The sequence below is a fragment of the Trachypithecus francoisi genome, unplaced genomic scaffold (genome assembly GCF_009764315.1).
Source record: "Trachypithecus francoisi isolate TF-2019V2 unplaced genomic scaffold, Tfra_2.0 Lachesis_group17, whole genome shotgun sequence".
Classification (NCBI taxonomy): domain Eukaryota; kingdom Metazoa; phylum Chordata; class Mammalia; order Primates; family Cercopithecidae; genus Trachypithecus; species Trachypithecus francoisi.
The window spans coordinates 87,629,401-87,657,138 of record NW_022681462.1 but is presented as its reverse complement, the minus strand read 5'-3'; the positions used below and the strand labels follow the sequence as shown (position 1 = coordinate 87,657,138).

Below are 27,738 nucleotides of genomic sequence, written 5' to 3'. Positions count from 1 at the left end.
GGTTCCCCCCATGCTGTTCTCGTGATGGTGAGTTCTCAAGAGATCTGATGGTTTTACAAGCATCTGGAAGTTCCTCCTTTGCTCTCTCTCTCTCCTGCCTCCTTGTGAAGAAGGCGATTGCTTCCTCTTCTCCCGTGATTATAAGTTTTCTGAGGCCTCCGCAGCCATGTGGTACTGCGAGTCAATTAAACCTCTTTCCTTTATAAATTACCCAGTCTCAGGGAAGTTCTTTATCACAGTGTGAAAATGGACTAATACACCGGGTGACAAAATAATCTGAACAACAAACCCCCATGACATGAGTCTACCTATATAACACACCTTGCACATGTACCACTGAACTTAAAATAAAAGTTAAAAAAAAAAAGGCTTTACGTTTTTATTTACAGCTTGGCTTCGATAATGTTTACCCTGATCTATTTGGTTATCAGGGACAGTTTCAACTTTCTGAAGGTGTCTACAAAGAAAGCTACTTGCGGAATGTTACTAGAAGAAGAGCTAAATATCTAATCACACTCAGTTCAGGTAAAAGGAATGAAGGTAGAGAAAAGGAAAAGAGGCGGAGGAATGGTTAGGAATTAAGGTAGGATTATGGAGCCAAGAGAAGAGCAGACAGTGATGAAGATGAGAAAGGTGCTTCCTTGAAGTTTAATTTCATGACCTGTTATGGTGGTCAGTATATCTAAATTGTATAAAACACTTTTTGAGATGTGAAAAAAAAGTTGAAAATAATCACCACAACAAAAGAAACTAAAGTCATTTTGGTAATAATTTACATGTCAACTATCATATCTTCTTAAAACAACAATAATTAACAGCAAGTTCAATTCCAAACTTATAGGCCCCTCAAATATAAGCTGCTAAATATTTTAGGTGATCTTTCTAGATACCCCGATTTCACAAGATTAGATTGTTTTAAGTTAATCGAACTATTAATAGTTTACCATGACAAAACTTTTTTGAACTTAAATCTTCTTTTAAACAGTAGGCAGTGAGCTACATATTTATGCAAAAAGACGACAGCATCAAACACATAAGGTCCCATATACTCTGTGGAATGGAAACAAGAGGATAGACCTATACTAGAGGTACAAAGCTTCTGACAAAATTCAGGATTTTGTGTGTGGGAGGGTGCAGTTTTCACTATCTAGCTAGAAAGCAACATGCCTAATCTTCATGCAGTTCCTTTCTTAACTCACCATATGATTCCTCTTTAAAAGGATAAATGCCACTGATAATGTTTAAAAAACCTAGTAAAACAAACCCAAAGTATTAAAAAATGACTAACAAAAGCCCCCTGTATAGGTAAAAGTAGCAGTTTAGCATTACAGTTTAAAAAAGAAGAACAGGGTCCAGCGTGGTGGCTCACTCCTGTAATCCCAACACTTTCAGAGGCTGAGGCAGGCAGATCACCTAAGATCAGGAGTTCGAGACCAGCCTAGCCAACATGGTGAAACCCCATCTCTACTAAAAATACAAAAATTAGCTGGGCGTGTTGGTGGGCACATGTAATCCCAGCTACTTGGGAGGATGAGGCAGGAAAATTGCTTGAACCCAGGAGGCGGAGGTTAGAGTGAGCTGAGATCATGCCATTGCACTCCAGCCTGGGTGACGAGCGAAACTCTGTCTCAAAAATAAATAAATAAACAAATAAAAAAGAAAAACGGAACTATCCTACTGAATGTGATCTATAAAAAAAATTTGCCTCAATTTCTAAAGAATAATTTCTATGTGCTTCTAAGAGCACACTATGAAAGGACAAGATTGTCCTTCCTTCACATCAATTTCTAAGCTAAAAGCATAATCAAAACAAGCTAGTAATTGTTAATAATAATTGTAGATCTACCATTCAGAAGTTAAAAGCTCCAAAACATTTAGAAAAAGCCAGTAACAGGAATAATAATAATAGCTAAAACAAAAAGAATTTAATACGAGCCAAGAAATATGCTAAGCAACACTTACCCCTTAACCTTCCGATCAATGATGAGGAGTAGAGGGGTCAAATGTCTTGTCCAAGGTCACACTGCTAATTAAGTAGCAGAGTCAGAATGCATAGCCCATTTCTGTTTTATACGAGAAAGGCTATGCTCTTAAGTACCATCGTGTCTCCATCATTTGAGATATAAATGGTATGAATTTATAAAAAGACTTGCTTTCTAAAATTTCTTTTTTCAAACTTCAAGTTCCAATTTATTAGAATTTCACAAATAAGTCTATGTTCACTAACATCTCATTCTTTGTAATCTCAGCCTTTCACAATATAATCTTTTTATAACCATCTGTGCAAGTATAAGTATATCCATGTACACTTGTGCTTTTGGACAAAATTTCTCACCATACCAGCTTCCCAGCATTCAGATTTTGTTTCTTATAAATAAAATGTTATGCTTAAAAAGTACAGATTTTAGACACTGAAATCTTCTAAATCTGTAAATTCAAAAGCAATTTTAAAAGTTTGACTTTTAACTTTTTTCTTCAAAATTTCTCCTTGGAAATAACAAATCAAAAATAAGAAGGCAGTGCTTTGAATCATGTATATGTGATATATTTATATAAGGTGAGTACATATATAAATAATGATCCTAAATTTTTCTTCAAATTTCTTCCTTGATAGGTTCTGAATCTTGATTTGATTTTTGTTTTCCCCAGTGGTTGATAATGAAATACACATAAAATGATTCTACTTAGGCTCTTTCCTTAATTTTCTAATACTTTGATTATTCTAATAATAAAGGTTTAAACATAGGTACTATAATTTATTTTCTTCTAAATGCTTTTTGGAAATACCTTGAAAGAAGCTATTGGCTTTTCTAAGTTAGTGTAGTTGGCCTTTATTCTTTTGGTGGGACCATCTCATTGGTTTCTAATGGATGATCAACCAACACTGTAAGATTATGTGATCTATTCTATTACTACTGAGCTTGCCCTATCTTTGTTTGTCTACACTACTGTATAAGAAAGTAGTATTACTTTTTCAATGTTTCTGTTCTTCCATTTTTTTTTTTTTTTTTTTTTTGTATTTTTTAGTAGAGACAGGGTTTCACTGTGTTAGCCAGGATGGTCTCGAACTCCTGACCTCGTGATCCGCCCGTCTCGGCCTCCCAAAGTGCTGGGATTACAGGCTTGAGCCACCGCACCCGGCCTCTGTTCTTCCATTTTGGGGGAGTGAGGGAAAGATACCTCCACAGCAAAAACTTCATATTCCTCCCTATTGTGAAAGGCTGCTCAGAGAGGCAACGATGAATTGTCAGGTCAGCTGAGGATCACTGTCTTGTAAGTAGCCAGGAGCAGCACCACCAGCAACCACATTAAGCTAGTAGATGACACTCTCTCCAAATTTACCTACTGGCAGTGATTTGGAGGAACCCGAATAGTCATAGATCTACAGCATCCTGAGAACCATGCAGAACAGGTAATGTGGCCCTTCCACAAACAATAAGCCCCTTCTTCAGAAGTCAGAAAACAGCTCATCCTTGTTTTCTGTGACTGTAGGCCTCTTTCCAACCAGGAAGGCTGCTAAACCCAACAAATATCTTGTTACTCAACATGAGACTAAAATTAAATTAGATTTTTTTGATACAAAATAAAATGCAATAGCTCAGTTAAATCCATACACCAGTAGTCCTCAAAATTTGTGAACAGTAGAACAAAAGAATCTACAGTCCATGGCTAGGGAAAGAAATCTTAAGTATTACCTACAGTGACATCAGGGGAATCTTACATTGTTTGACTTCCTTGACCACATGCCTCAGTTTCCATACTAAACGGTATGGTAGAGTCCTAACTCTCCAACTCAGATACTTTATCACACAGTATCTGTCTGAAAAACTGATGTGTGGTAAATTTATCTGCGTGATAAACTGCTTTTATTTTAGAGCTCACTGAACAAATAAACTATGTGGAAAAAAAGGAACAAAAAATCTAAAACAATGGAATATGAAAAGTAATATGAAAAATTTCTTATTTATCTACAAAATGTATACTAACTATTGAAAAATACACACACTCAGATGTAAAGGTAGCAATGCAATCACTAGTAGTAACTGGAACCTTAGCACTGAAAAACTTTAGAGGAGCCTCAAAATTCAAGAAGTAAACAAAGGCCTGCTGTTAGTCCATCCATGCCTTTACAAGAATTAGAAAAAAATCCCCTAACTCCTAAAGTCCCAGCCCTGCCCCAAGGCACAGGGTTCAGTGAATAAAAGAGACACTAGAAATTAGACTCCATCCATCCTCTCAGCTAGGCTACTCAGCAGTGAATAGCCCATCCAACCATACTTGGTCCTCCGTTATAAAGCGCTTAAGTGTAAAAACATTAATTTTAGTAGGTATATGACATATATTCTTTCCTTCTTCCCTCCCTGTCACTCCCTCTCTTTCTCATTTCTATTCTTTTTTCTATGAGCAGGGTAAAGGAAAGAATATACATTTGTCTCTTTCTTGAACATAATCAAAATTGAAAATAATTCTCTCCAACTACTGTGGCGTGACACAGAATAAAGGAAGAAGCTGAAAGGAATGCTCTCCATCAGTTATTTGATGAAACTCCCCTTCATATTTATATCGGAGACTGAAACTACATTGAAAAAATATTTTAAATACATATAACATATATAATACAATGTGTTACAAATGTAATAATCACGTATTATAGATTATACATATTATATAAGGAGAAGATACAGAGAGCTAGCATTCTTTTTAAAAACACATTTCTGTTTACCTAGTGATTTTGGTAGCAGATTCTTCACAAATTCTGCATGATCCCCCACGTGCAGTATGCTGTAGACGCTGGTATTCATTAATTCCTCCTGATTGTAACCTAAGTAGCTGGTCACATTCTCTGACACAAATACAATTCTCCCTTCACAGTTCACAACAAAGAAAAATCCATCCAAAGCCTGCAAAATCAAAAGAAAAAAACGGTTTGGAGGTTGAAAGATAAAAGAAAAATTAAACTATACATTTTTCTATTAAAAAAGAGATCAGAACTATATGTCAAGACCTGGTCTCTGTCCTCAAGGAAACTGTGGTACTGTAGGAGAGAAAGACATAAACATAATATCAGTGATAAAATGCAGATCAGAGACATACACAAAATAGTCTACAACCACACAGAAGGATGCCTAATTTGGGATCAGGGCAAGGGTCAAAGGTACAGACCCCTACCTAACATATAAAAGGCATAGTGGAGGAGGAAGAGGACTGAAGGAAGAACATTCCAGTAAGTGGAGAGAGCATAGCACAAAAAGAAAACGAACAAGCAGTTTGGAGCTGCTGGAGTATATGGTATACAGCAGAGGTGGACAGAAGACAAATCACAGGGGCTTCCTATGCACTGAGATGGAGCCAGGGGTCTCCAAAAGGAGACATATGCATCCTATGGGGCATATAATATCCACAAGGGTGCAGGGGAAAAGTTAGAACTTCTATGTATATTGTAAACTAAAACATAATAAAGAAATTAAGCTTAAGCGTATTAACAATCTGGTGCCTGACTCAGTGTAGACAGTCACATATTACAAAAACCCTGGTATCCTGAGGAAGAGCCAGAATGCAGAGGTTGACTGTGGCACCTTACTTATTTGTAATCTTTTCATTTATTGCAACATGTTGCAGCTTACTTGCTGCAGAATGTATATAAGCAATAAAATCAAGATCCTGAAAAAATAGAACATTTACAGAATTTTGTAACAAAATGTAAAATGACCATAAAAATCCTTTGGATCATACAGGGTCTGCTGGTTATCTATAGCAAAATTAAAAGACCTGTCTAACAATGTTGACGGGTTACTCATTTTTCCTTTAAAAAAAAGGCCAGGGTACCAAGTTTGCTGTCTAGCAGATACTCGCCAAAAAGTAAACACATTTTTTTTTCTTCAGGATTAAGATGAAATTTTAACAATGAATAAAAAGTAAACTGCTTTTTAAAAAGACACTAACGCTATAGAGAAAGCATGTGAAAGTGGATGTTTGGAAATGTTACCACTGTTATAATTTTGTTCCTAAAAATGACAGTGATACTGAAAATGACGTGAATAGCTTGTACAATATCTCATCAGTTTAAAACCTTAGAGCATTTTATATGTTGAAAAATGTTCCAATTAGATTCTCAGTGGTGGCCCTTTTTTCTTTTTCTTGTTTTTTTTTTTTTTGTTTGAGAGAGTGCAGTGGCGCAATCTTGGCTCACTGCAACCTATGCTTCCTGGATTCAAGTGATTCTCCTGCTTCAGCCTCCCATGTAGCTGGGATTACAGGCATGCGCCACCGTGCCCCACTGATTTCTGTATTTTTAGTAGAGACGAGGTTTCATCATGTTGGCCAGGTTGGTTTTAAACTCCTGACCTCAGGTGATCCACCTGCCTTGGCCTCCCAAAGTGCTGGGATTACAGGCATGGACCTCTGCGTCAGGCCTTTTTTTTTTTTTAATGTGAAAATGCAACACCTTCTGACGTTTGGAAGAACCGTTGTTTTTTTTTTTTTAAATCAAGGAAACTGGAATGTCAATAAAAACCTTTGCAAAGTTTGTGGGTTGGATTTAAAAATGAGTATCATAATTTAGTAAACACATCCAATGACATAGTTTTCCATTTGCCTCTACCTTATTTTTGTGAGGTGCATTTTTCAGCTACGATGATTTTTTTTTAATTGAGAAAAACTAATATATATTTATGGTATACATGTTTTCAAATATGTATACATTGTAGAATGACCAAATCAAGTTAATGAACATAAGCACTCCCTCATGTATTTATCTTTTTTTGTGGTGAAAACACTTAAAAGCTACTCTCTTTGCAATTTTCAGGTATAAAAGAATTGTTATTAATTACAGTCACCATAATGTACAATAGATCTCTTGAACTTATTTTTCCTAATTGAAAGGTTTTTATCTTTTGACCAACATCCGTCCAATCTACCCACCCTTCACACAGACCCTGGTAACCACCATTCTACTCTCTCTTATGAATTTGACTTTTTTAGATCCCACATATAAGTGAGATCATGTGGTATCTGTCTTTCTGTGTCTGGCTTTTAATTAACATAATGTCTTCTAGGTTCACACATGTTGTTGCAGACGACAGGATTTCCTTTTTAAAGGCTGAATAGTATTCCGCTCTGTGTATATACCACATTTTCTTATTCCATTCATCCATTTTTGAACACTTAGGTTGATGCAAATTAAAACTATGATGGGATATCACTTCATATCTGTTAAGTGTAGGTGAGGATGTAAAGAAAAGAGAACATCTATTATGGGAAATAGTAGGGAGGTTCCTCAAAAAACTAAAAATAGAACTACCATATGATCCAGTAATCTCAGTACTGAGTATATATCCAAAGGAAATGAAATCAGTATGTCAAAGAGATGTCTGCACTCCCATGTTCACTGCAGCATTATTCACAATAGCCAAGATATAAGAATCAAGCTAAGTGTCTGCCAACAGATGAATAGGCAAGATTATTTAAACCAAATATTAAATTAAATTTAGTAATACATTTCCATTATCACTTCATCACAAAGATTATAAACAAGATTTAAAGCAAGATTGAAGCACAACCCATTGTTCTCATTTAAAATATTGCTAATATTTTCTTTAGCAAGAACAAAAAGGAATAAAGCTATTTTTATTCTACCTGATTGCTGTGACTTACTTAGTCCATAATGCAAAGGAGACAGGGATGTGATTAATAATCTTTAAAATCTCAATACTAGATAAACTCTTTGTAAAAATATTTTGGGTTTAGATGAGCATGGGAAAGTACCTCATATCTAAATTGGGTTTATAAAACTGCTCAGATTAGCTATAAGTCTCATAGTGGGTGATCAATGTACATTTATGTGCCTTGAAGTTTATATAAAAATAGGAATAATTTAAAAACAGATTTATTTTTCAAAAATAGACCTGAAACTTCTTTTAAAATGTTCTTTGCATCAGTATAAATACAATTTAACTTGCGTTTTCTTATAAATATATGCTTATAAAAAATTAAAATATAAAAATATAAAAATGAGGTTGATAGTGGAAGATCCGCCAGAATTCCGCCCTCAAGAGACTAGTAACATTTCAGGGAATAATTTTTGAGACTATTCCTATGAATATAGAAGCATCTCTATTTTTTAAAAGTATGTCTGGTTAATATAATCTGTTATTACTTGTTCTTGTTCTACAAGTTTCCCTCATATGTTGTTTATCTAATTAACTAAAAAGTGTGCTCCTGGGAAGGAAACTTCCTATTCCTCCAAGACCTGACAGCTGGTTTTACTGCATACAGAGAAGACAACAAATGCCTGTGCACTCAGTAATCAATCTGAGAGCTTTTCCAAACTCTGCCCAGGATGTCATCCTTTGAAGAAGACCACCATGCGTCTCATGGAAGGGTTCACATTAGCCAAGGCTTCTCACAGGGCCCTGGCTTTAAATGAGACTACCCAAGTGACTGTGACTGGACAAAGTTCTAGGAATAAAAGACATTACCCAAAACTATAAAAACCCTAGAAGAATATCTAGGCAATACCATTCAGTACATAGGTATGAGCAAAGATTTCATGATGAAAATGCCAAAAGCAACTGCAACAAAAGCAAAAATTAACAGATAGGATCTAATTAAACTCAAGAGCTTCTGCACAGCAAAAGAAACTATCATCAGAGTGAACAACCTAAAGAATGGGGTAATATTTTTGCAATCTATCCATCTGACAAAGGTCTAATATCGAATCTACAAGGAACCGAAACAAATTTACAAGAAAAAACCAAACAACCCCATTAAAAAGCAGGCAAAGGGCATGATCAGACACTTCTCAAAAGAAAACATTCATGTAGCCAACAAACATATGAAAAGAAGCTCAACATCACTGATCATTAGAGAGATGCAAATCAAAACCACAGTGAGATACCATTTGATGCCAGTCAGAATGGTGATTATTAAAAAGTCAAAAAACAATAGATGCTGGCAAGGCTGCAGAGAAAAAGGAATGCTTTTAGACTGTTGGTGGGAGTGTAAATTAGTTTAACCATTATGGAAGGCAGTGTGGCGATTCCTCAAAGATTTAGAGGCAGAAATACCATATGACCCAGCAATCCCATTACTGAGTATATATCCAAAGGAACATAAATCATTCTGCTATAAAGATACATGCACATGTATGTTCACCACAGCACTACTCACAATAGCAAAGGCCTGGAATCAACCTAAATGCCCATCAATGATAGACCGGATAAAGAAAATGTGGTAGGCCGGGCGTGGTGGCTCAAGCCTGTAATCCCAGCACTTTAGGAGGCCGAGACGGGCGGATCACGAGGTCAGGAGATCGAGACCATCCTGGCTAACCCGGTGAAACCCCGTCTCTACTAAAAAATACAAAAAAACTAGCCGGGCGAGGTGGCGGGTGCCTATAGTCCCAGCTACTCAGGAGGCTGAGGCAGGAGAATGGCGTAAACCCGGGAGGCGGAGCTTGCAGTGAGCTGAGATCCGGCCACTGCACTCCAGCCTGGGCGACACAGCGAGACTCTGTCTCAAAAAAAAAAAAAAAAAGAAAATGTGGTAAATATACACCATGGAATACTATGTAGCCCTAAAAAGGAATGAGATCATGGTCCTTTGCAGGGACATGGATGGAGTTGGAAGCTGTAATTCTCAGCAAATTAATGCAGGAACATCAAACCAAATGTTGCATGTTCTCACTTATAAGTGGGAGCTGAACAATGAGAACACGTGGACACATGACGGGGGGAACAACACACACTGAGGCCTGTTGGGGGCAGGGGTGGCAGGAGGGAGAGTACGAGGAAGAATAGCTAATGGATGCTGGGCTTAATACCTAAGTGATGGGTTGATCTGTGCAGCAAACTATCATGGCACACATCTGGCTATGTAACAAACCTGCACGTCTTGCACATGTACCCCAGAACTTAAAAGTTGAAGAAAAAAAAAGTGTGGCACATCCTCGTTCTCTCTCTCACTCTTTCTCTCTCCTGCCGCCTGGTGAAGAACGTACTTGCTTCTCCTTTACCTTCTGCTGTAATTGTAAATTTCCTGAGGCCTCTCTAGCCACGTGGAACTGGAAGTCAATTAAACCTCTTTCCAGCCAGACACGGTAGCTCATGCCTGTAATTCCAGCACTTTGGGAGGTCAATGCGAGTGGACCATGTGAGGCCAGGAGTTTGAGACTAAACTGGCCAACATGGCAAAACCCTGTTTCTACTAAAAATACAAAAAAATTAGCCGGGCATGGTGATACATGCCTGTAGTCCCGGGTACTTGGGAGGCTGAGGCCCAAGAATTGCTTAAACCCAGGAGGTGGAGGTTATAGTAATCCAACACTGTGTCACTGTATTCCAGCCTGGGCAACACAGCGAGACTCTCTCAAAAAACAAAACCAACCAAACAAACAAAAACACTCCCCTTTCCTTTATAAATTACCCAGTCTCAGGGGTTTTTTGTTTGTTGTTTGTTTGAGACAGGGTCTTGCTGTCACCTAGGCTGGAGTGCAGTGGTGTGATCTTGGCTCACTGGAACCTCTGCCTCTAGGGTTCAAGAGATTCTCCTGCGTCAGCCTCCTGAGTAGCTGGGATTACAGGCATGTGCCACCACCCCAGACTAATTTTTGTATTCTTAGTAGAGACGGGGTTTTACCATGTTGGCCAGGCTGGTCTCGAACTCCTGACCTCAAGTGATCCGCCCGCCGTGGCCTCCCAAAGTGCTGGGATTACAGGCATGAGTCACCACAGCTGGCCCAATATCACGTATTCTTTATAGCAGTGTGAAAATTGACTAATATACTCTCCCTCTTTGTCAGGGACATCAGCTGTAGGTGTAGTCTCTTTACATAATCCCATATTTCTCAGAGGTTTTGTTCATCCTTTTTTATTCTTTTTTCTTTATTTCTGTCTAAGCTGGCTGAAGAACTGGTCTTCGAGCTCTGAGATTCTTTCCTCAGCTTGGTCGATTCTGTCATTAATATTTCCAATTACGAAATTTTTCTTGTAGTGAGGTTTTCAGCTCTATCAGATCAGTTTAGGTCTTTCTTAAAACAGCTATTTTATCTTTAATCTCTAATATCATTTTACTGGATTCCTAACATTCCCTGGATTGGGTTTCAACTTTCTCCTGAATCTCAATGATCTTTGTTGCCATCAAGATTCTGAATTCTTAGTCTGTCATGTGAATCATTTCAGGCTGGTTACGAACTATGGCTGGGGAGTTAGTGCAGTGGTTTGGATGTAAGAAAACACTCTGGTTTTTTGAGTTTCCAGAGCTCTTACACTGGTTCTTTTGCATCTGATGTTCCTTTAATATTCAAAGGTGCTGTCCTTTCAGTGAAGCTTTTTGCTTTTATATTCTTTGATGCCCTTGAGGGTTTTGCCTGTGGTATAAGTTGGGTTCAGCTGAAAAATATGACATACTTCACAAATTTGTGTGTCATCCTTGTGCAGAGGCCGTGATAATCTTCTCGGTATTGTTCCGATTTTAGTATATGTGCTGCCAAAGTGAGCACCACATACAAGTTTTGATTTCGTTCCAGAATGCTAATGAAAAGGGAGCACAAGGAACTCTCTTCCCCAAGTCATGTCAACAAATTTTGTACTGTCCGTCCCAGATTACGGCAACAAATCTGGGACGGACAGTACAAAAGGAACTATCCCAGGTCACGTGAGTAAACTGGATGTTATCACAGCACTGGTCATTTTTCATTGCTTTTCCAAAACCTGAGGTGACCCCACTGTCACAAGTCTGCTGAGAAGCCCCCAAATACCTCCAACCTCCAAAGTTTGAGTCCACTCTGGGAAAACTGGAAATCTTTAAAAGGCAGCAGGATGTATTGAAACAGAAGCTTGGAAGAGAGATCTGGGCTAAGGATAGACCTTTGAGATTCACAGGTACATATAGTAATCATGTGGGTCTCTTGTTTATTTTTTACTTACTTATTATTTATTTTGAGACGGAGTCTCACTCTGTTGCCCAGGCTGGAGTGCAGTAGTGCAATTTCAGCTCACTGCAACCTCCGCCTCCCAGGTTCACGCGATTCTCCTGCCGCAGCCTCCTGAGTAGCTGGGATTACAGGCACTCACCACCATGCCCAGCTAATTTTTATATTTTTAGTAGAGATGGGATTTTGCCATGTTGGCCAGGCTGACCTCAAACTCCTGACCTCAAGTGATCCACCCGCCTCGGCCTCCCAAAGTGCTGGGATTACAGGCGTGACACACTGCGCCCAGCCTGTTTATTTGTTTTTAACTACAATCATCTTTTCCCCTAGTAAAGAATACTCTGATTTCCTCTGGGAAATTTTCTTCCCCACTACATAAAGTCTTATGGGATACTTAATCAGGCCACTGGGAGACTTCCTCCTTAAATGTGAATTTCAAGAATTACAAAAAGCTAAACATAGCAGGAGTACATTCATTCTAGCAGCAGGGCATTGCCCAGATAGTTCTTTCAAAGAGACTGTTAACAAAGCTTTTGCTTTCTAGCCTCAAGGTACCTTGATTTCATCCCGTTTCCAAGCATGGCTCTATGATATCCAAATAGCATTCCAATAAATTCATATTTGCTTAGTCAGAGTTGATTTCTATTGCGTGAAATCAGAGAATTGCAATTGATTTCATACATATAATTCACACATATATGTATATGTTATACAGACAAAGACACAGATAAACCTTCCCAGGAAATGTGTACAGAATTAAAAAAGGGAAAGAGCCAAGGCTAGAATCCTGGGGGATACTAACATTAAGAGGCAATTAAAGAAAGAAATCTGAGAAAAAGGCTGAGGAGTAACCAGAGGGGTAGAGAAAGAACACTGTGAAAGGTGCCATGGAATGTTTAAGGTAGTGGGAATGAGTGGTCAGCAAGTGTCAAAAGCCACAAAGAAATGTACGGAATGGTGGCCGGGCGCAGTGGCTCATGCCTGTAATCCCAGCACTTTGGGAGGCTGAGGCGGGTGGATCACGAGGTCAGGAGATCGAGATCATCCTGGCTAACATGGTGAAACTCCATCTCTACAAAAATACAAAAAAAAAATTAGGGAATGGTAGAGCGAGCACCTGTGGTTCCAGCTACTTGGAAGGCTGAGGCAGGAGAATGGCGTGAACCCGGGAGGCGGAGCCTGCAGTGAGCCAAGATCTGCACTCCAGCCTGGGCGACAGAGCAAGACTCCATCTCAAAAAACAAAACAAAAAAACCCCAAAGAAACGTAGGGAATTGTACAAAGCAAATTGATGAAGCTAGAATGCATGTGCAAGACATAGTGAGACCTTCCTGACTGAAGTAAGAGTTTTCCTATGGACCAAAGGAAATAGGAGGGTTAGTCAGATAATGCAGAACTCTGACCAGCAGGCAGAGGAATTTGAGACAGCAAAGGGAGGAAATGAGCTTTTTTTTTTTTTTTCTGAGACGGAGTCTCGCTCTGTCGCCCAGGCTGGAGTGCAGTGGCCGGATCTCAGCTCACTGCAAGCTCCGCCTCCTGGGTTTACGCCATTCTCCTGCCTCAGCCTCCCGAGTAGCTGGGACTACAGGCGCCCGCCATCTCGCCCGGCTAATTTTTTGTATTTTTTTTAGTAGAGACGGGGTTTCACCGTGTTAGCCAGGATGGTCTCGATCTCCTGACCTCGTGATCCGCCCGTCTCGGCCTCCCAAAGTGCTGGGATTACAGGCTTGAGCCACCGCGCCCGGCGGAGGAAATGAGCTTTTAAAAAAAATGCCTATACTGGACTTAATGAGTACTATGTGTAAAGTACTCTGCTAAGAAATTGTGTCACTTAATTTTTATAGTAATTCCATGATGTAGATATCCAGTGTCTGACATACTCTAGGTATTCAACAAATCTTTGTTGAATAAATAAATTCTAATGTCACCTTCTCTTTAGACGTGCGAAAATTTCTTCCAGTATCTTCATTCTTTACCCGTGCTATCTTTATTTTATATTTTTAAAAAGAGAAATAGGCCAGGAGCAGTGGCTCACACCTGTAATCCCAGCACTTTTGGAGGCTGAGGTGGGCGGATCACGAGGTCAGGAGATCAAGACCATCCTGGCTAACATGTTGAAACACTGTCTCTACTAAAAATACAAAAAAGTTAGCCAGTCGTGGTGGCGGGCACCTGTAGTCCCAGCTACTCAGGAGGCTGAGGCAGGAGAATGCCGTGAACCCGGGAGGCAGAGCTTGTAGTGAGCTGAGATCGCGCCAGTGCACTCCAGCCTGGGCGACAGAGACTCTGTCTCAAAAATAAATAAATAAATAAATAATAAAAAGAGAAATAAACAATTCTGAATGGTGAGAAAATATATTTGTTCATTTTTTACCTCTGGGGATCTTCTATCTGGGCAAGTCCCTCTTACACTAGTGTTGTCAAACCGAACTTTCTGCAATGATGAAAATATTCTATATTTATATTGTCTAATACAGTAGCTACTGACCACATATGGATACCAAACACTTTAAATATGGCTGGTGAGACTGAAGCATTGAATTTTTAACTTTATTTAATTAAATTTTTTTTTTTTTTAAATAAAGACAGGGTCTTGCTCTGTTGACCATGCTGGAGTGCAGTGGTGCAATCAAGTCTCACTGTAGTCTCAAACTCCTGGGCTCATGCAATCCTCCTGCCTCGGCTTCCCAAGTAGCTGGGACCAAAGGCATGTGTCACCATGACCAGCTACCTTTTTTCATTTTTTTGTACAGATGAGGTTTTACTACACTACCCAACTGGTCTCTACTTCCTGGCTTCAAATGATGCTCCTGCCTTAGCCTCCTAAAGTGTTGGGATTACAGGTGTGAATCACTGTGACTGGCCCTAATTTAAATTTTAATAGCCATATGTTGCTACTGGCTATTATGTTGAACAGTGCATCTCAAGATTGTAACGTGGATTATTCAATGAAAACATCTCTTGATAGCTTTTCTACTCTTCCTGTTTTAGCTTCCATGGATAAAACTCCATAAAGTTTAAGTTAACAGGGACAGGGTCAGGGGCGTGGTGGCGGGCGCCTGTAGTCCTAGCTACTCGGGAGGCTGAGGCAGGAGAATGGCATGAATCCAGGAGGCGGAGCTTGCCGAAATCGCGCCACTGCACTCCAGCCTGGGCGACAGAGCAAGACTCTGTCTCAAAAAAAAAAAAAAAAGATAGAAAAGACATCAGGTATATAACAGGTTGTCAATGAAGGTATTTGTTGTCTGTAAAATTTATAATTCTATTTGATAGTCTTTATTTCACATATCTGTAATTCATAAACAAAAATATTATTAGCTCCTTGAAGTCAAGAACTAAATACACCTCCATACTGTTTTTTAAATTTCTAATGTGATATGTTCTTTCATATTTGAAAATGCTTGCATAATGACATTTAATTCATATGTAATGTGCTACAGTTTTCCTTTGATTCACAGTGGTTTTCAGAGTCATAATTTCATCAGCTAAAAAAATTAATTCCTACTTTGTCTTCTTATAATAATTTTGAATGAATGTTTTCCTGTCATTTTTTGATTTCTTTTGATAATAAGAAATCCACATCCATCATACATACTAGCTCCCCTCACCAGTTATATGTGTATGTACTTGCTCAGAGAGTAGTTTCCATTCTAGTTTCAACGGCCAATGTGTTTCATATATTATAATTCTACAAAATTATGCGCTTGTTCCATGAATAAAAATAATTAAAAGCAAAAATCTAAAGTAATAAAGTACCTGTATAATGTGGAAGGGAAATAAAGAATTTAGATTCAGAGGGGGAAGTTGCTAATAGGAGAGTTGAAAGTATTTAGCATTTATTATTATTAGTGTCTATTCATTATAGGAATGAAGTATGGGAAGAGGTAAAAGCAAAACATACATATTTGAGTATCATCTCTATAGAGATAAAAAGTGAAGTAATGAGAATACATGATATTTCTGGGGCTGTAAAAGCAAGAAGTGAATTTTAAGACTATTCTTACATTAGCAGTAGGTAGAGGGAATTATGGTTAATACAAAAACAGGAGGAAGTGGGGTAATACCACAAAACATATAAAGGAGTTAGAAAATAAAGAGACCTATGCAAGTCTGAATAGTTAAGAAGATTTCATCAGAGAGGAGAGCCTTTAGGAAAGGAAAGGATAATTTGTTTTATATATCCTTACATAAATAAATATACATAATTAGGCCTAGAGATAGAAAGTGTACATTGTGAGGGATGAGTATATACATACATACATATGTCTTTAAACATTCATGTAGGAGAGAAAGCATTTAAAGTAATGAGGATGCTTGGAAACAAGACATTTATATTAAGAATGCAGGGAGTAAAGATTAGATAGAAAATGCAGGGGTGAAAATTACACAGTAATTACAAAGTCATTCAAATTTAGAAGTTCTTCACATTACAAAGTTTGACAGTTAAAATAGTAATTCTCTTAGAATGTTTATATGAATAATTTAAATATTTTTATTCAGAAAACTGCAGAAAACCATGTACTGCAATAAACTATAGGATCCTTTACTCAAAAGTAAAATTCTATGGTATACATATAGATAACACTAGCTAGCCAAGTAAATCTAATATTAATATTTTATTTTCCCAGTTAGGCCTGACCACCACAGAAATAAAAGGCAAAGCCATACAATAAGCTTCAAGTTTTCCATCTCACTGCTTAGAATGCCTTCATGAAAATTTCTTATGTTCATTATTCACTTTTGATTCTGAAACAGTAACAACTGTCAAATAGTTATCATGATAAAATTGTAAGAAGTTCTTTACTTTGTTTTAAAATTTATTAACTGGATATAAGGCATTAAAAAAAAAGAAAAAATCAAATTGGCTACAACAAAGATTTTAATCATTTTCTAAGTCAATGAAGACACCTACCTCCAAAAGAAGAGGTCCCAAAGATTCCTTTTCTATCACTCCTTGACTACTTGATGAGATGTCTGATTTCTGTACATCGTCATCAGTTGTTGATTTCTCTATAATAAAGAAACTTTAAAAATCACGTATCTGAAAAGAGCTGATTTCCATAAAGTTTATGAAGACACAGATTCACCAACTTTCAAATTCAAATAACATTTAGTCAGTATCTAAGCACTTTCACACTAATCTTAATTATACTTATTTTATGGATTATAAAATGGAACATCACAAAGGTTAAGTAATGTGCCTGAAAACATAACTAATACATGGTAGCATGAAGATTTGAATACTACATCCAGTGTTTCAACAATGAGAAAAATGCTATAAATATATTGCCTTTTTAAAAAGTCCATACCAAGTTTTGAGAATGGGTAAGTTGTAAAAGAAAAATTATTTCCTCAAGTTTTCTCTTTCTTTTTCTGATTTGATCAAGTGCCATTGAAGAGAGAATGAAAATATGATTTTTCCTTTTGAGAGCCTGCATGAACTCACTAACATTTCACATTCATGCCATGATGCTCTGATTGATAAAATTGTAACTTGTAAGTAATTCGGAGTTCTTTTGTGAGGTGATGTTACATATCCCATTATCTTAAAGCAGAATCATACTTAAATAATAAAAGTTTATGATCTGTCAGACTAGTTAACCAAAAGCCAAATACGGTATTATATTATTGAGCATAAAAATTCATATTTTCACTTTAAAACAGGAAGTATTTCAGGGTTGGGTGCAGTGCCCCAAGCTTGTAATCTCAGTGCTTTGGGAGGCAGAGGTGGGAGGACTGCTTGAGGCCAGGAGTTTGAGAACAGCCTGGGCAACATAGCGAGACCCTTATCTTTACAAAAAATTTAAAAAATTAGCTAGGTGTGGTGGTGCATGCTTGTAATCCTACCTACTCAGGAGGGTGAGGTAGGAGGATTGCTTGAGCCCAAGTGTTTGAGGCAGCAGTGCGCTATAACTGTGCCACTGCACTCCAGCCTGGGTGTCAGGATGAGACCATGTCTCAAAAAAAAGAAGAATTTCAAGTATTCCAAAAAATACAGAAAATTATACAGCACATATTAATATAGCCACCATTCAGTTTTCACAGATGTTAACATCATTTGCTCCGTATCTTTCCTTTTTAAATAAATACATGTTGCAAATACAGTGAAAGGCCTGCCCTCCCTCCTCTGTGCCTTTTTTCAGAAGCAACCATTATTCTGAGATTGCCATAATCATTCTAAGCATGTTTTTATACTTTTACTACATATATGATTTCATAAAAATATATTATTGTTTATATATATAAACATATATATAAATAATATATTATTATTTCATGTTTTAAAGTTTACATAAATGTATAGTTATATATATCATTAGTCCTCCCCATCCATGGATTCTACTGACTACAGATCAAAAATATTTGAGAAAAAATTTTTCTGTGTGAATACATATAGACTTTTTTCATCATTATTCCCTAAACAATACAGTACAACTATTTACATAGCCTTTACATTGTCGTAGGTATCATAATAGGTAATCTAGAGATTATTTAAAAGTACATGGGCCAGGCAAGGTGGCTCACGTCTGTAATCCCAGCACTTTGGGAGGCTAAGGCAGGCAGATCTTTTGAGATCAGGAGTTGGAGACCAGCCTGGCCAACATGGTGAAATCCTCTCTCTAACAAAAATACAAAAATTAGCTGGGTGTGGTGGCACATGTCTGTAATCTCAGCTACTCAGGAGGCTGAGGTACAATAATTGCTTGGACCTAGGAGGCAGAGGTTGTAGTGAGCCGAGATCCCGCAACTGCACTCCAGCCTGGGCGACAAAGTGAAAGCCTGTCTCCAAAAAAAAAAAAAAAAAAAGTACATGGGAGGATCAATTATATGCAAAAACTATGACATTTTATCTTATTTTTAAATTTTGTTTGTTTTATTTTAAGAGACAGGGATTTTGCTATGTTGCCCAGGCTAGCCCTAAACTCCTAAGCTCAAGCAATCCTCTAGCCTCAGACTTCCAGGTAGCTGGGATTACAGACATGCCCCATTGCCCCTGGCTAGTACACCATTTTATATCAGGGACTTGAGCATACTCAGATTTTAGTACCAGTGGGAAGTCATGAAAGCAACCCCCCACCTATACCAAGGGACAACTGTACAAACTTTTTCAACTTACTTTTTCCACTCAATATTATGTTTGAGATTTAACCACATTGATACCTGCAGGTCTGATTCATTCATTTTAACTGCTGTTAAGAGTATTACATTATATAAATAATCCATAGTGGATTTCTATTCCCCTACTGGTAGGTCTTTTGATAACTACAGTCCTATAATAAACTATTTTTTGATATTTCCTCTTTCGTACATGTGTCAGTTTTTTCAGGATAAATACTAGAAGTGAAATTGCAGGATCATAAGGTCTGTATAACTTATATTACTAGGTATTGACAAACTGCTCTCCAAAGAGGTTGTAACATTGGTTTGGCTCTTCTGTATCCTTGCTGAAAAACAATATTATGGTTTTTAATTTTTGCAAACCTATGATATGTTATCTCACATAATACTTATAATAATGGCTTTCTTGAGCTATAATTTACACAACATACAATTAACTCATTTAAGGCACACAATTCAATGATTTTTAGTATATTCACAGAGTTGTGCAACTACCATCACAATCAATTTTAGAATATTCTCATCACCTCCCAAAAAACTCCATTCCCATTACCAGTCACTCCTCATTCTTCCAATACCCCTAAGCCTGAGATATCTACCAATTTATTTTTTGTCTCAATGAATTTGCCTTTTTTGGACATTTCCTATAAATGGAATCATACAATATGTGGTCGTATGTGACTGGGTTTCTTCTTTGGCTCAGCATGTTTTCCGAGTTCAACCACGCTGAATTATTTATCAGTACTGTATTCCTTTTTATTGCCTAATGATAGTCCTTCATAGGGGTGTATGTCCTTTCATAGGACACATGGCTAGTTTCTATTTTCACCCATATGACGGACATATGGGTAGTTTCTACTTTTTAGCAATTTGTGATAATGTTGTTGTGAACATTCATGTACAAATTTTTGTATGGACATGTGTTCATTTCTCTTGGGGATACACCTAGAAGTGGAATTATTGGGTCATATGATAGCTAACTCTATGTTCAACCCTAAACTCCCCTCCAGTTGAGAAACTGTTAGACTGTTTTCCAATGTGGCTCTATCATTTTCCATTCCCATTAGAAGTATGTGAGGCTTTCAATTCCTCACCCACACTTGTTACTACCATTTTTTGTTTTTTTCCTAAGACACTCCTCACTCTGTTGCCCAGGATGGAGTGCAGTGGCACAATCATAGCTCACTGCAACCTCAAACTCCTGGGCTCAAGCAATCTTCCCACCTCGGCCTCCCAAATAGTTGGGACTACAGGGGTGCACCATGGTGCCTGGGTAATATTTTATTTTTTTGTAGAGACAGGGTCTCGCTATGTTGCCCAGACTGGTCTCAAACTCCTGGGCTCAAGCGATCTTCTCACCTTGGCCTCCCAAAGTGCCGGGATTACAGGCGTGAGCCACAGCACCCAGCCTTATCTGTCTTTTTGATTACAGCCATCTGAGTGTGAAATGGTATGTGACTGTGATTCTAGTTTGCATTTCCCTAATGGCTAATGATATTGGGCATCTTTTTCATGTGCTTGTTGGCCATTTGTACATTTTCTTTGGAGAAATGTCTATCCAGGGTCTTTGTTTATTTTTAAATTATGTTATCTTTTTATTATTATGGTGCAGGAGTTTCTCATTTTAAGACACATTTCCTTCATCATTTCATGTGTTTTATTACATGAGGGTAAGAAAGACTTTGGTTTGTAAACAAGTTCTAAAAAACATAAACTATGAAGTTCAAGCAGATTACATAATTTTGTGTGAAGTGCAAAACATATAACATTTTAGGGAAAACCTAAGGTAGGAATGGCTACGTGACTAGTTTCTGGTCTAAGGGAACGTGAACATTAGTGACATGCAATTTCTGGGTCTTATCTGTAATGGAAAAGAAGCATGTCTTCTAGTTTTTTTCTTTCTCCTTCTTGTTAGCTGGACATGGCCTCCCCTTGTTAGGGGGCCATGTCTAACCACACGGATAATGGCAACACCCTAGGAATGGCAGAGCAAAAAAGATGGAAGGAGTCAATCCCTGACACCGTCCTAGACCATCTTTTTAAAACCATTGTATTTTGGGTGTGTTGTTATACTAGCCTAGCCTATATCCTAATTAATACGCTTCATACTTCTTAGTAACATGCTAATTTGCTACAACCTGATTTTGTCCATGTTAGACATAATCTATTGACATGCTATCATGAAAGGTAAAGAATTTAAGTTATTTACACCAACCTGCTACACAAATTACCCCTCCTCTCTTACTTTCAGTATAGTCTTAACAATTTTTTGAGTAACCAATATTTAATATATATGTTACTATGGTCATATAAACATACTTTATAAGGGAGCCAAGGTGTGTGTTATAATTTACACTTCTTTTCTTATATTGTATGTATAGTTTAATTCAACCCTAAACTCCCCTCCAAAGCTGAAAAATTCACCTAGATTCAGTCAGTTAGCAAATACTCTTATGCGTTCCTTTTTTCCTATGGAAATGTTCCCTAGAGTCCTCTATCCACCTGCTGCAACTAGGACTGGCTATTTTCTAGGTTGCTGCACAACTGTAATCCTGGGTCTCCTTTTACCTTTCTTTGTGTTAAGATTCCATGATTTCCCTGGGTTCAGATCCTATGCCCTTCTTTCTACCTTAACTATCTTGGATTGGATAGAGATTTCTGAAACAGGTGCAACTGAAAGTAATACCTTTGAAACTCTGAAGGTCTGAACATGTCTATTTGGCACTCATAACTTCAATTGGATGAACACAGAATTCTGGGTCTAGAATTTTAGTTTTCAATGTTGTTATTTAGAAATCTGAACCTATTCTGAAAGTATGTATGAGACCTGTTTTTTCTTCTCTCTTGTTTTTCTCCCTGGTGTTCTGAAATGTTACTAAATTGTGCATGGTATAAGTTACTTTATCTTTCTTTTTCAACAACTGTGCTGGGCACTACATGAGGGCTTTCAATCTGGAAACTAATATTCTTCTAGTTCCGAGAACATTATTTTTGCATTATTTCTCTTATCATTTCTTCCCTTCTATTTGTTCTATTCTCTTTTTTTTTCTGGGATTAATCATATATTAGACTTCCTGAACTAATCCTGTAAGTTTCTTATTTTTTCTCTCATTTTCTATTGCTTATTATTTAAGAGATTTCTTCAATTCTCACCCCTTCATCCATTCATTCAACAAACATGCATTGAAAGCCTACTATGTACCCAAGTGCTGTTTTAGGTACTGAGGATACAGTCGTGAACAAACAAAAATCCTTGCCCTTGTGGAACTCTAGTGGGGGCAGGCAAATAATATATAAAATATGTCATATGTCACATGTAAACAGTACTGTGGGGAAAATAAGGAAGGTGTAAAAAGATGCATAGATTTTGTTTTCTGGTTTTTAATATATTTCTAATAGTTTAGTTAGGAACAACTTTACTCAGAAGACATATTTGAGCAAAGACATGAAAAGGGTGAAAAAAGCATGTGGATATCTAGAGACCGAGCATTTCAGACAGAGGGAACAGCAAGTGTAAATAGCGGGGGCAGGGTGTGCCTGCAACTGGTCAGGGCAGAGAGCGTGAGGAGGCAAAGAGTGGAAACAGGTAAAATTTTTAGCAGCTATCCTGTTTTTAAGTTCCAAAAGCGATTTCTTCTTTTGAGTGTTTCATTTTATAGGACTTATTCTCATTTTTTTGATGAAACACCTTCCCTCATGTCTCCGAGGGACTGGTATCTTTAAGTTTTCTTCAGCTCCCTGCATTGTTTCTGCTTCCTCTGAGTTCCCTTTTTTCTGTTTGTTTGCTTGGTTTACTCTCTTTTATATTACAGGCTCTCCTCCAATACCTGGTTTTTTGTTCACATTAAACAGTTAACATGCAGTTATGTGAGGAGTTGGGGCAAGATAAGGAATGAATTTTTTCATTTGAGGATCGTCCCCACATAACTTCACCTTCCGACTGCTCAGTTTACCCAGAGGAATCCTGCCACTCCCAATTTAGGGAGCAGGAGCCGGCTGTTAGTGTTAGCCAGGCCTCTTGCTAGTGCTCCCCTCTGCAGTTTTACAGTATGGTTTCTCCTGTTGCTAAATCAGTTGTCACTAGACTATCCGTTTTCCAGTTTCTAAAATCTTAAAATTATAAAACTTTAATGTTAATAATCTGAAGTTCTTTGGGGTCAGTCCTTCTGTTTATTATTTGTGTTGTTACTCTAGATTATTTCCTCATATGTTAAGTAACTTTGCAGTGTAAAATCACCCTCAGAAGCACTTGTTCTGTGGCACTCCCATGGGGCCAGCTTGTAGGATTGTTTCTTCAAAGTGCTTTGCCTTTGTTTCTGGTAGGCAACCAAAGAGGTTTGATGGTATGGGGTTCCCAGTAAATACATGTAGTAAAAATATGACCCTTAAAAATACACCAGCCGGGCCAACATGGTGAAACCCCGTCTCTACTAAAAATACAAAAATTAGCTGGGCATAGTGGCACGCACTTGTAATCCCAGCTGCTCGGGAGGCTGAGGCAGGAGAACTGCTTGAACCCAGGAGGCAGAGGTTGCAGTGAGCCGAGACCACACCACTGCACTCCAGCCTGGGCGACAGAGTGAGGCTCCATCTCAAAATAAATAAATAAACAAATAAAATAAAAAATTTTTAAAAATCAGGGATTTTTGAAAGAAGAGCCCAAGTAGAGACAAACTTCCTCATAAAGCTGGAGAGATTTTTCCCTTCATGGGGTTACTGTCCTAAAGAACTCTATGCCAGGGCCTCAGGTCCAGCTCCACAACTTGTGTCTTCTGACTCAATCCCCTATAATACTGAGTCCCATAATCTAAAGCAACCAGCTTTTGAGTTAACTTAATAAGACACTTTGTTATAACAAGAAGATTCTCAGGTTCTCTTTCTAAAATAAACAGCATTTTAACAAAGACATTTATTTATATATAATGTTCAATGTAATTTCTTAATAAAAAAGTAGGCCGGGCACGGTGGTGCACGCCTGTAATCCCAGCACTTTGGGAGGCCGAGGCGGGTGGATCACGAGGTCAGGAGATCGAGACCATCCTGGCCAACACAGTGAAACCCCATCTCTACTAAAAAAGTACAAAAAAATGAGCCAGGTGTAGTGGCGGGTGCCTGTAGTCCCAGCTACTTGGGAAGCTTAGGTAGGAGAATAGCGTGAACCTGGCAGGCAGAGCTTGCAGTGAGCTGAGATCGTGCCATTGCACTTCAGCCCGGGCGACAGAGTGGGACTCTGTCTCAAAAAAAAAATAATAAAATAAATAAATAAATAAATAAATAAATAAATAAATAATAATAGCAAAGTAAAATGACATATTATAAATTTCTTAATAACAAAGCACACGGCCATGGGTTTTTTGTTTGTTTGTTTTTTACCTTGTTCCATTCTCTTCATTAGCTGTATCTGATCGACTGTTTTCTTCAAAATCTTGCATTTGTCTGGTTTTACACTCAAGCTGTCAATGTCACTAATGTTGGCAGACAGTAACTCAGCTAGTTCTTCTAAATATTTATTTTCTTGCTCCCTGCGCCTCTTTTCAGTGCTGTCACACAAAGGAAATCCAGTTAGTGTACATTTGTATCACCATATTTCCTTCTCTGATCAAGTATCTATGCTTACACATTTAGAGAGATCTTTATTTTTGTTGAAAATATAAAACCAGATTTAGAAAGTGATATAAATTCACATCTAAAAAATGGACACTACCAAATACCAAAGTTTAGAAAACAATTCTGGCTAAAATATATAAAGTAAATTGACTGCTATAACAGATATATCTCCCCAATCATATATACACCTTGAATATTTTCAAATAACTAACAATTACTAGATATTAAAAGCAAACATACAATAAATACACCAGTTGCATTTGGAACTACTTTATATTATGAATAACTCCTTGAAATAGAAAAATCTCAATTTTCAAATAACTGGTATAAATTAAGCAGGCAAGACGATACTAGAATTCAAAAGTTACAATTAGAAATCTGATAACTCTGATAAACTTTTAATTCTTATGATTAAACCATTAGTCGATCCTCATCAAAAAAGTATCCATTCAAAAGCAAAATAAGAAGGATAATAATAGAGACGAAGGTACAGTGAACAATGTATTCTGTATACAGCTGTATCCTAAAAAGGCAGAAAAAAAACTATTTGTAAGTTCCTATAAATGCAATAAACAAAGTCAAACAATTTATCTTAAAGCAAAATAATGAGAACAAGGAATAACAGTGCATACAGGTAGCACCTTTTTAAAAAAGTATATCAAATGTACTCAATGACTATGATTCGGTTTTGCCTTTCAGTCTTTAGCCCTGGTTTATTTAGCCAAGTCATCAGGTAACTTGTTTTGTAACACATATAAAGACAGTTAAGTATGACTTTGAAATTTTGTTATTATCAAACCAATATAATAGGAGAACTGGTCACAAGTAGCTCTTTGTTTTATAAGCAGCAATCAAAATCATTTGGCTAGATATAAAAGTAATAGAAAAAAGAGGAGAGAAGAGGGGAAGATCCGTTGCCATAAAGCTCATAATTGGCAACAATTAAGATACTATTTACTTTTTTTTTTTTGAGACGGAATCTCACTCTGTTGCCAGGCTGCAGTGCAGTCTCGGCTCACTGCAACCTCTGCCTCCTGGGTTCAAGCGATTCTTCTGCCTTAGCCTCCTGAGTAGCTGGGACTACAGGCACATGCCACCATGCCTAGCTAATTTTTGTATTTTAGTAGAGCTGGGGTTTCACCATGTTGGCCAGGATGGTCTCGATCTTTTGACCTCGTGATCCGTCCATCTCAGCTTCTCAAAGTGTTGGGATTACAGGTGTGAGCTACCAAGCCCAGCCCCATTTACCTTTCTTAATAATATTAAAGACTATAAAAACAACAGCACAAAATAATATAGTAAGTTGAAAAGAATCAACTAATCAAATGTATTTACCTACACAAAACAAAATATTACAAATGCCAAAACAAAACCAAATTTTAAAACTGTAACCATTACATTTCTGTCTTTCATCTTTTAAGTCTTTCATTATTGAGGAATTTTCCCAATTGTAGTTATTAAAATTGTATCTTATAACTCCCACAACAAGAAAATGGAGCAAGATATTTTGACAAATTACACACCAAGGCATGAATAAAATGAGTAACATACATTTTGATACACACAAGGTTTTAGAGAACCTCTCAGCTCTGCAACCTGACAGTGTTTGAAGACATCTACTTTTACCTTAGAGAAACTAATTGATATAAGGTTTATTTAGTAAATTCAGTCTAAAGTTATGATCTATTTAAATCCATGGATCTAAATTTCAACATTTAGAGTAAACTGGACTCTCTTGGTGGAACTCTCAAATATGTTTTTGATGGTAAGTTTTGTGTAAAACCAAAGAACTTGAAGACAGTATAGAGAAAAAGAAAAAAGTGATAGAACAGGCAGGACACGCAGACAGAGAGGGGACAGAGAAAGCAAGAAGCTAAAAGTAATGAACTGGCAAGGTGTCTATAGATGACACCTTGACTAGAGATTGAGACTACAAAAAATCACCATGAAATGAAGTAACCAATAAGCAAGGAGATAAAATGAGAGCAGATATGTTCAAAGCCAAAACTGGAGATGGCAAAAAAAAATTCTTCCTTAACGGAAAAGAAGTCTTCCTTTATTACTCTGGGTCAACTATATTTCTCTCTTTACGGATCCTTTTTATTACCATGTATATTGCAGACCTCCTAGTTAATGCTATTCTGAGTTAATATCTCATGTGTGTACCGTTTTTCCTTCAACAAACTAGCTAACTCAACAAATACTCCTATACTTATTATATGCCAGATAATCATGTACTGTGTCTGGAGGATCCAAGAATAAATTAGATGCAGCTCCCAATTAGTTGGAAAACAAAGAAAACAGGCCATTACAATACTATGCAGCAAGACTAGAATACTACAGAAGTACACCTAGACCTAGAGAACAAGATGCATGAACGTAGTGGTAAGAAGAGGCTGGCTTCCTGAAAGAAAAAACCAGCTTTTTCAAAGGTATAAAGTAAGAGTGAAAATACCAAGTTAAAGAATCTATAAGTAGTTCAGTATAGCTAAACTATAGATAAGAAACAAAAGGGCAAAAGATGTGGTCCAGATCAGATCACAGGGATCTTGCACGCCATGATAAAAAGCATGGTATACTGCTTAAAATTAAGCACAGGTTCAGCTGGGTACAGCAGCTCACACCTGTAATCCCAGAATTCTGGGAGACAGACACAGGAGGATTGCTTGAGGCTAGGAGTTCAAGACCAGCCTGGGTAACACAACAAGACCCTGTGTTGTGTTACCCAGGCTGTCTCAAAAAAAATAAATAAATAAAAATTAGCCAGGCATGATGGTATGTGCTAATTGGGAGGCTGAGGCGGGAGGACTGCTTGACCCCAGGAGTTGGAGGCTGCAGTGAGCTATGATTGTGCTGCTCCACTCCAGCCTGGGCAATAGAATGAGATCCTGTGCCTTAACAACAAAAAAAAATGCACAGGCCCAAACTTCCTGTCATTTACTAGCCATCCAACCCCGAGTAAGTCACTTAGTGGAAAGTTAACTTTTCTAAGCTTCGATTTTCTTATCTGTAAAACTAGGATAATGACATTACTTCCCAGGGTTTTGTATAAAAAAGAAAATACATGTAAAATGCTTGGCAGA

At 37.5% G+C, this 27,738-nt stretch overlaps 1 protein-coding gene and 1 non-coding gene across 8 annotated transcripts in view; both read right to left on the bottom strand.

Moving 5' to 3' along the window:
- NCOA1 (nuclear receptor coactivator 1) overlaps positions 1-27,738 on the bottom strand; it is a 282,993-nt gene that overhangs the window by 89,927 nt on the left and 165,328 nt on the right. For all 7 annotated transcript variants that reach the window (XM_033176431.1, XM_033176432.1, XM_033176433.1 and 4 more), the window contains 3 exons: positions 24,422-24,588; positions 16,842-16,939; positions 4,724-4,901 (listed from right to left, as the gene is read on the bottom strand). In XM_033176431.1, coding sequence (XP_033032322.1) covers positions 4,724-4,901; positions 16,842-16,939; positions 24,422-24,588 — 443 coding nt within the window. The remainder of the gene's footprint in view (positions 1-4,723; positions 4,902-16,841; positions 16,940-24,421; positions 24,589-27,738) is intronic.
- Positions 11,391-11,497, bottom strand: LOC117063218. The gene has a single exon (XR_004428816.1). It is a non-coding gene; the product is annotated as a U6 spliceosomal RNA (small nuclear RNA).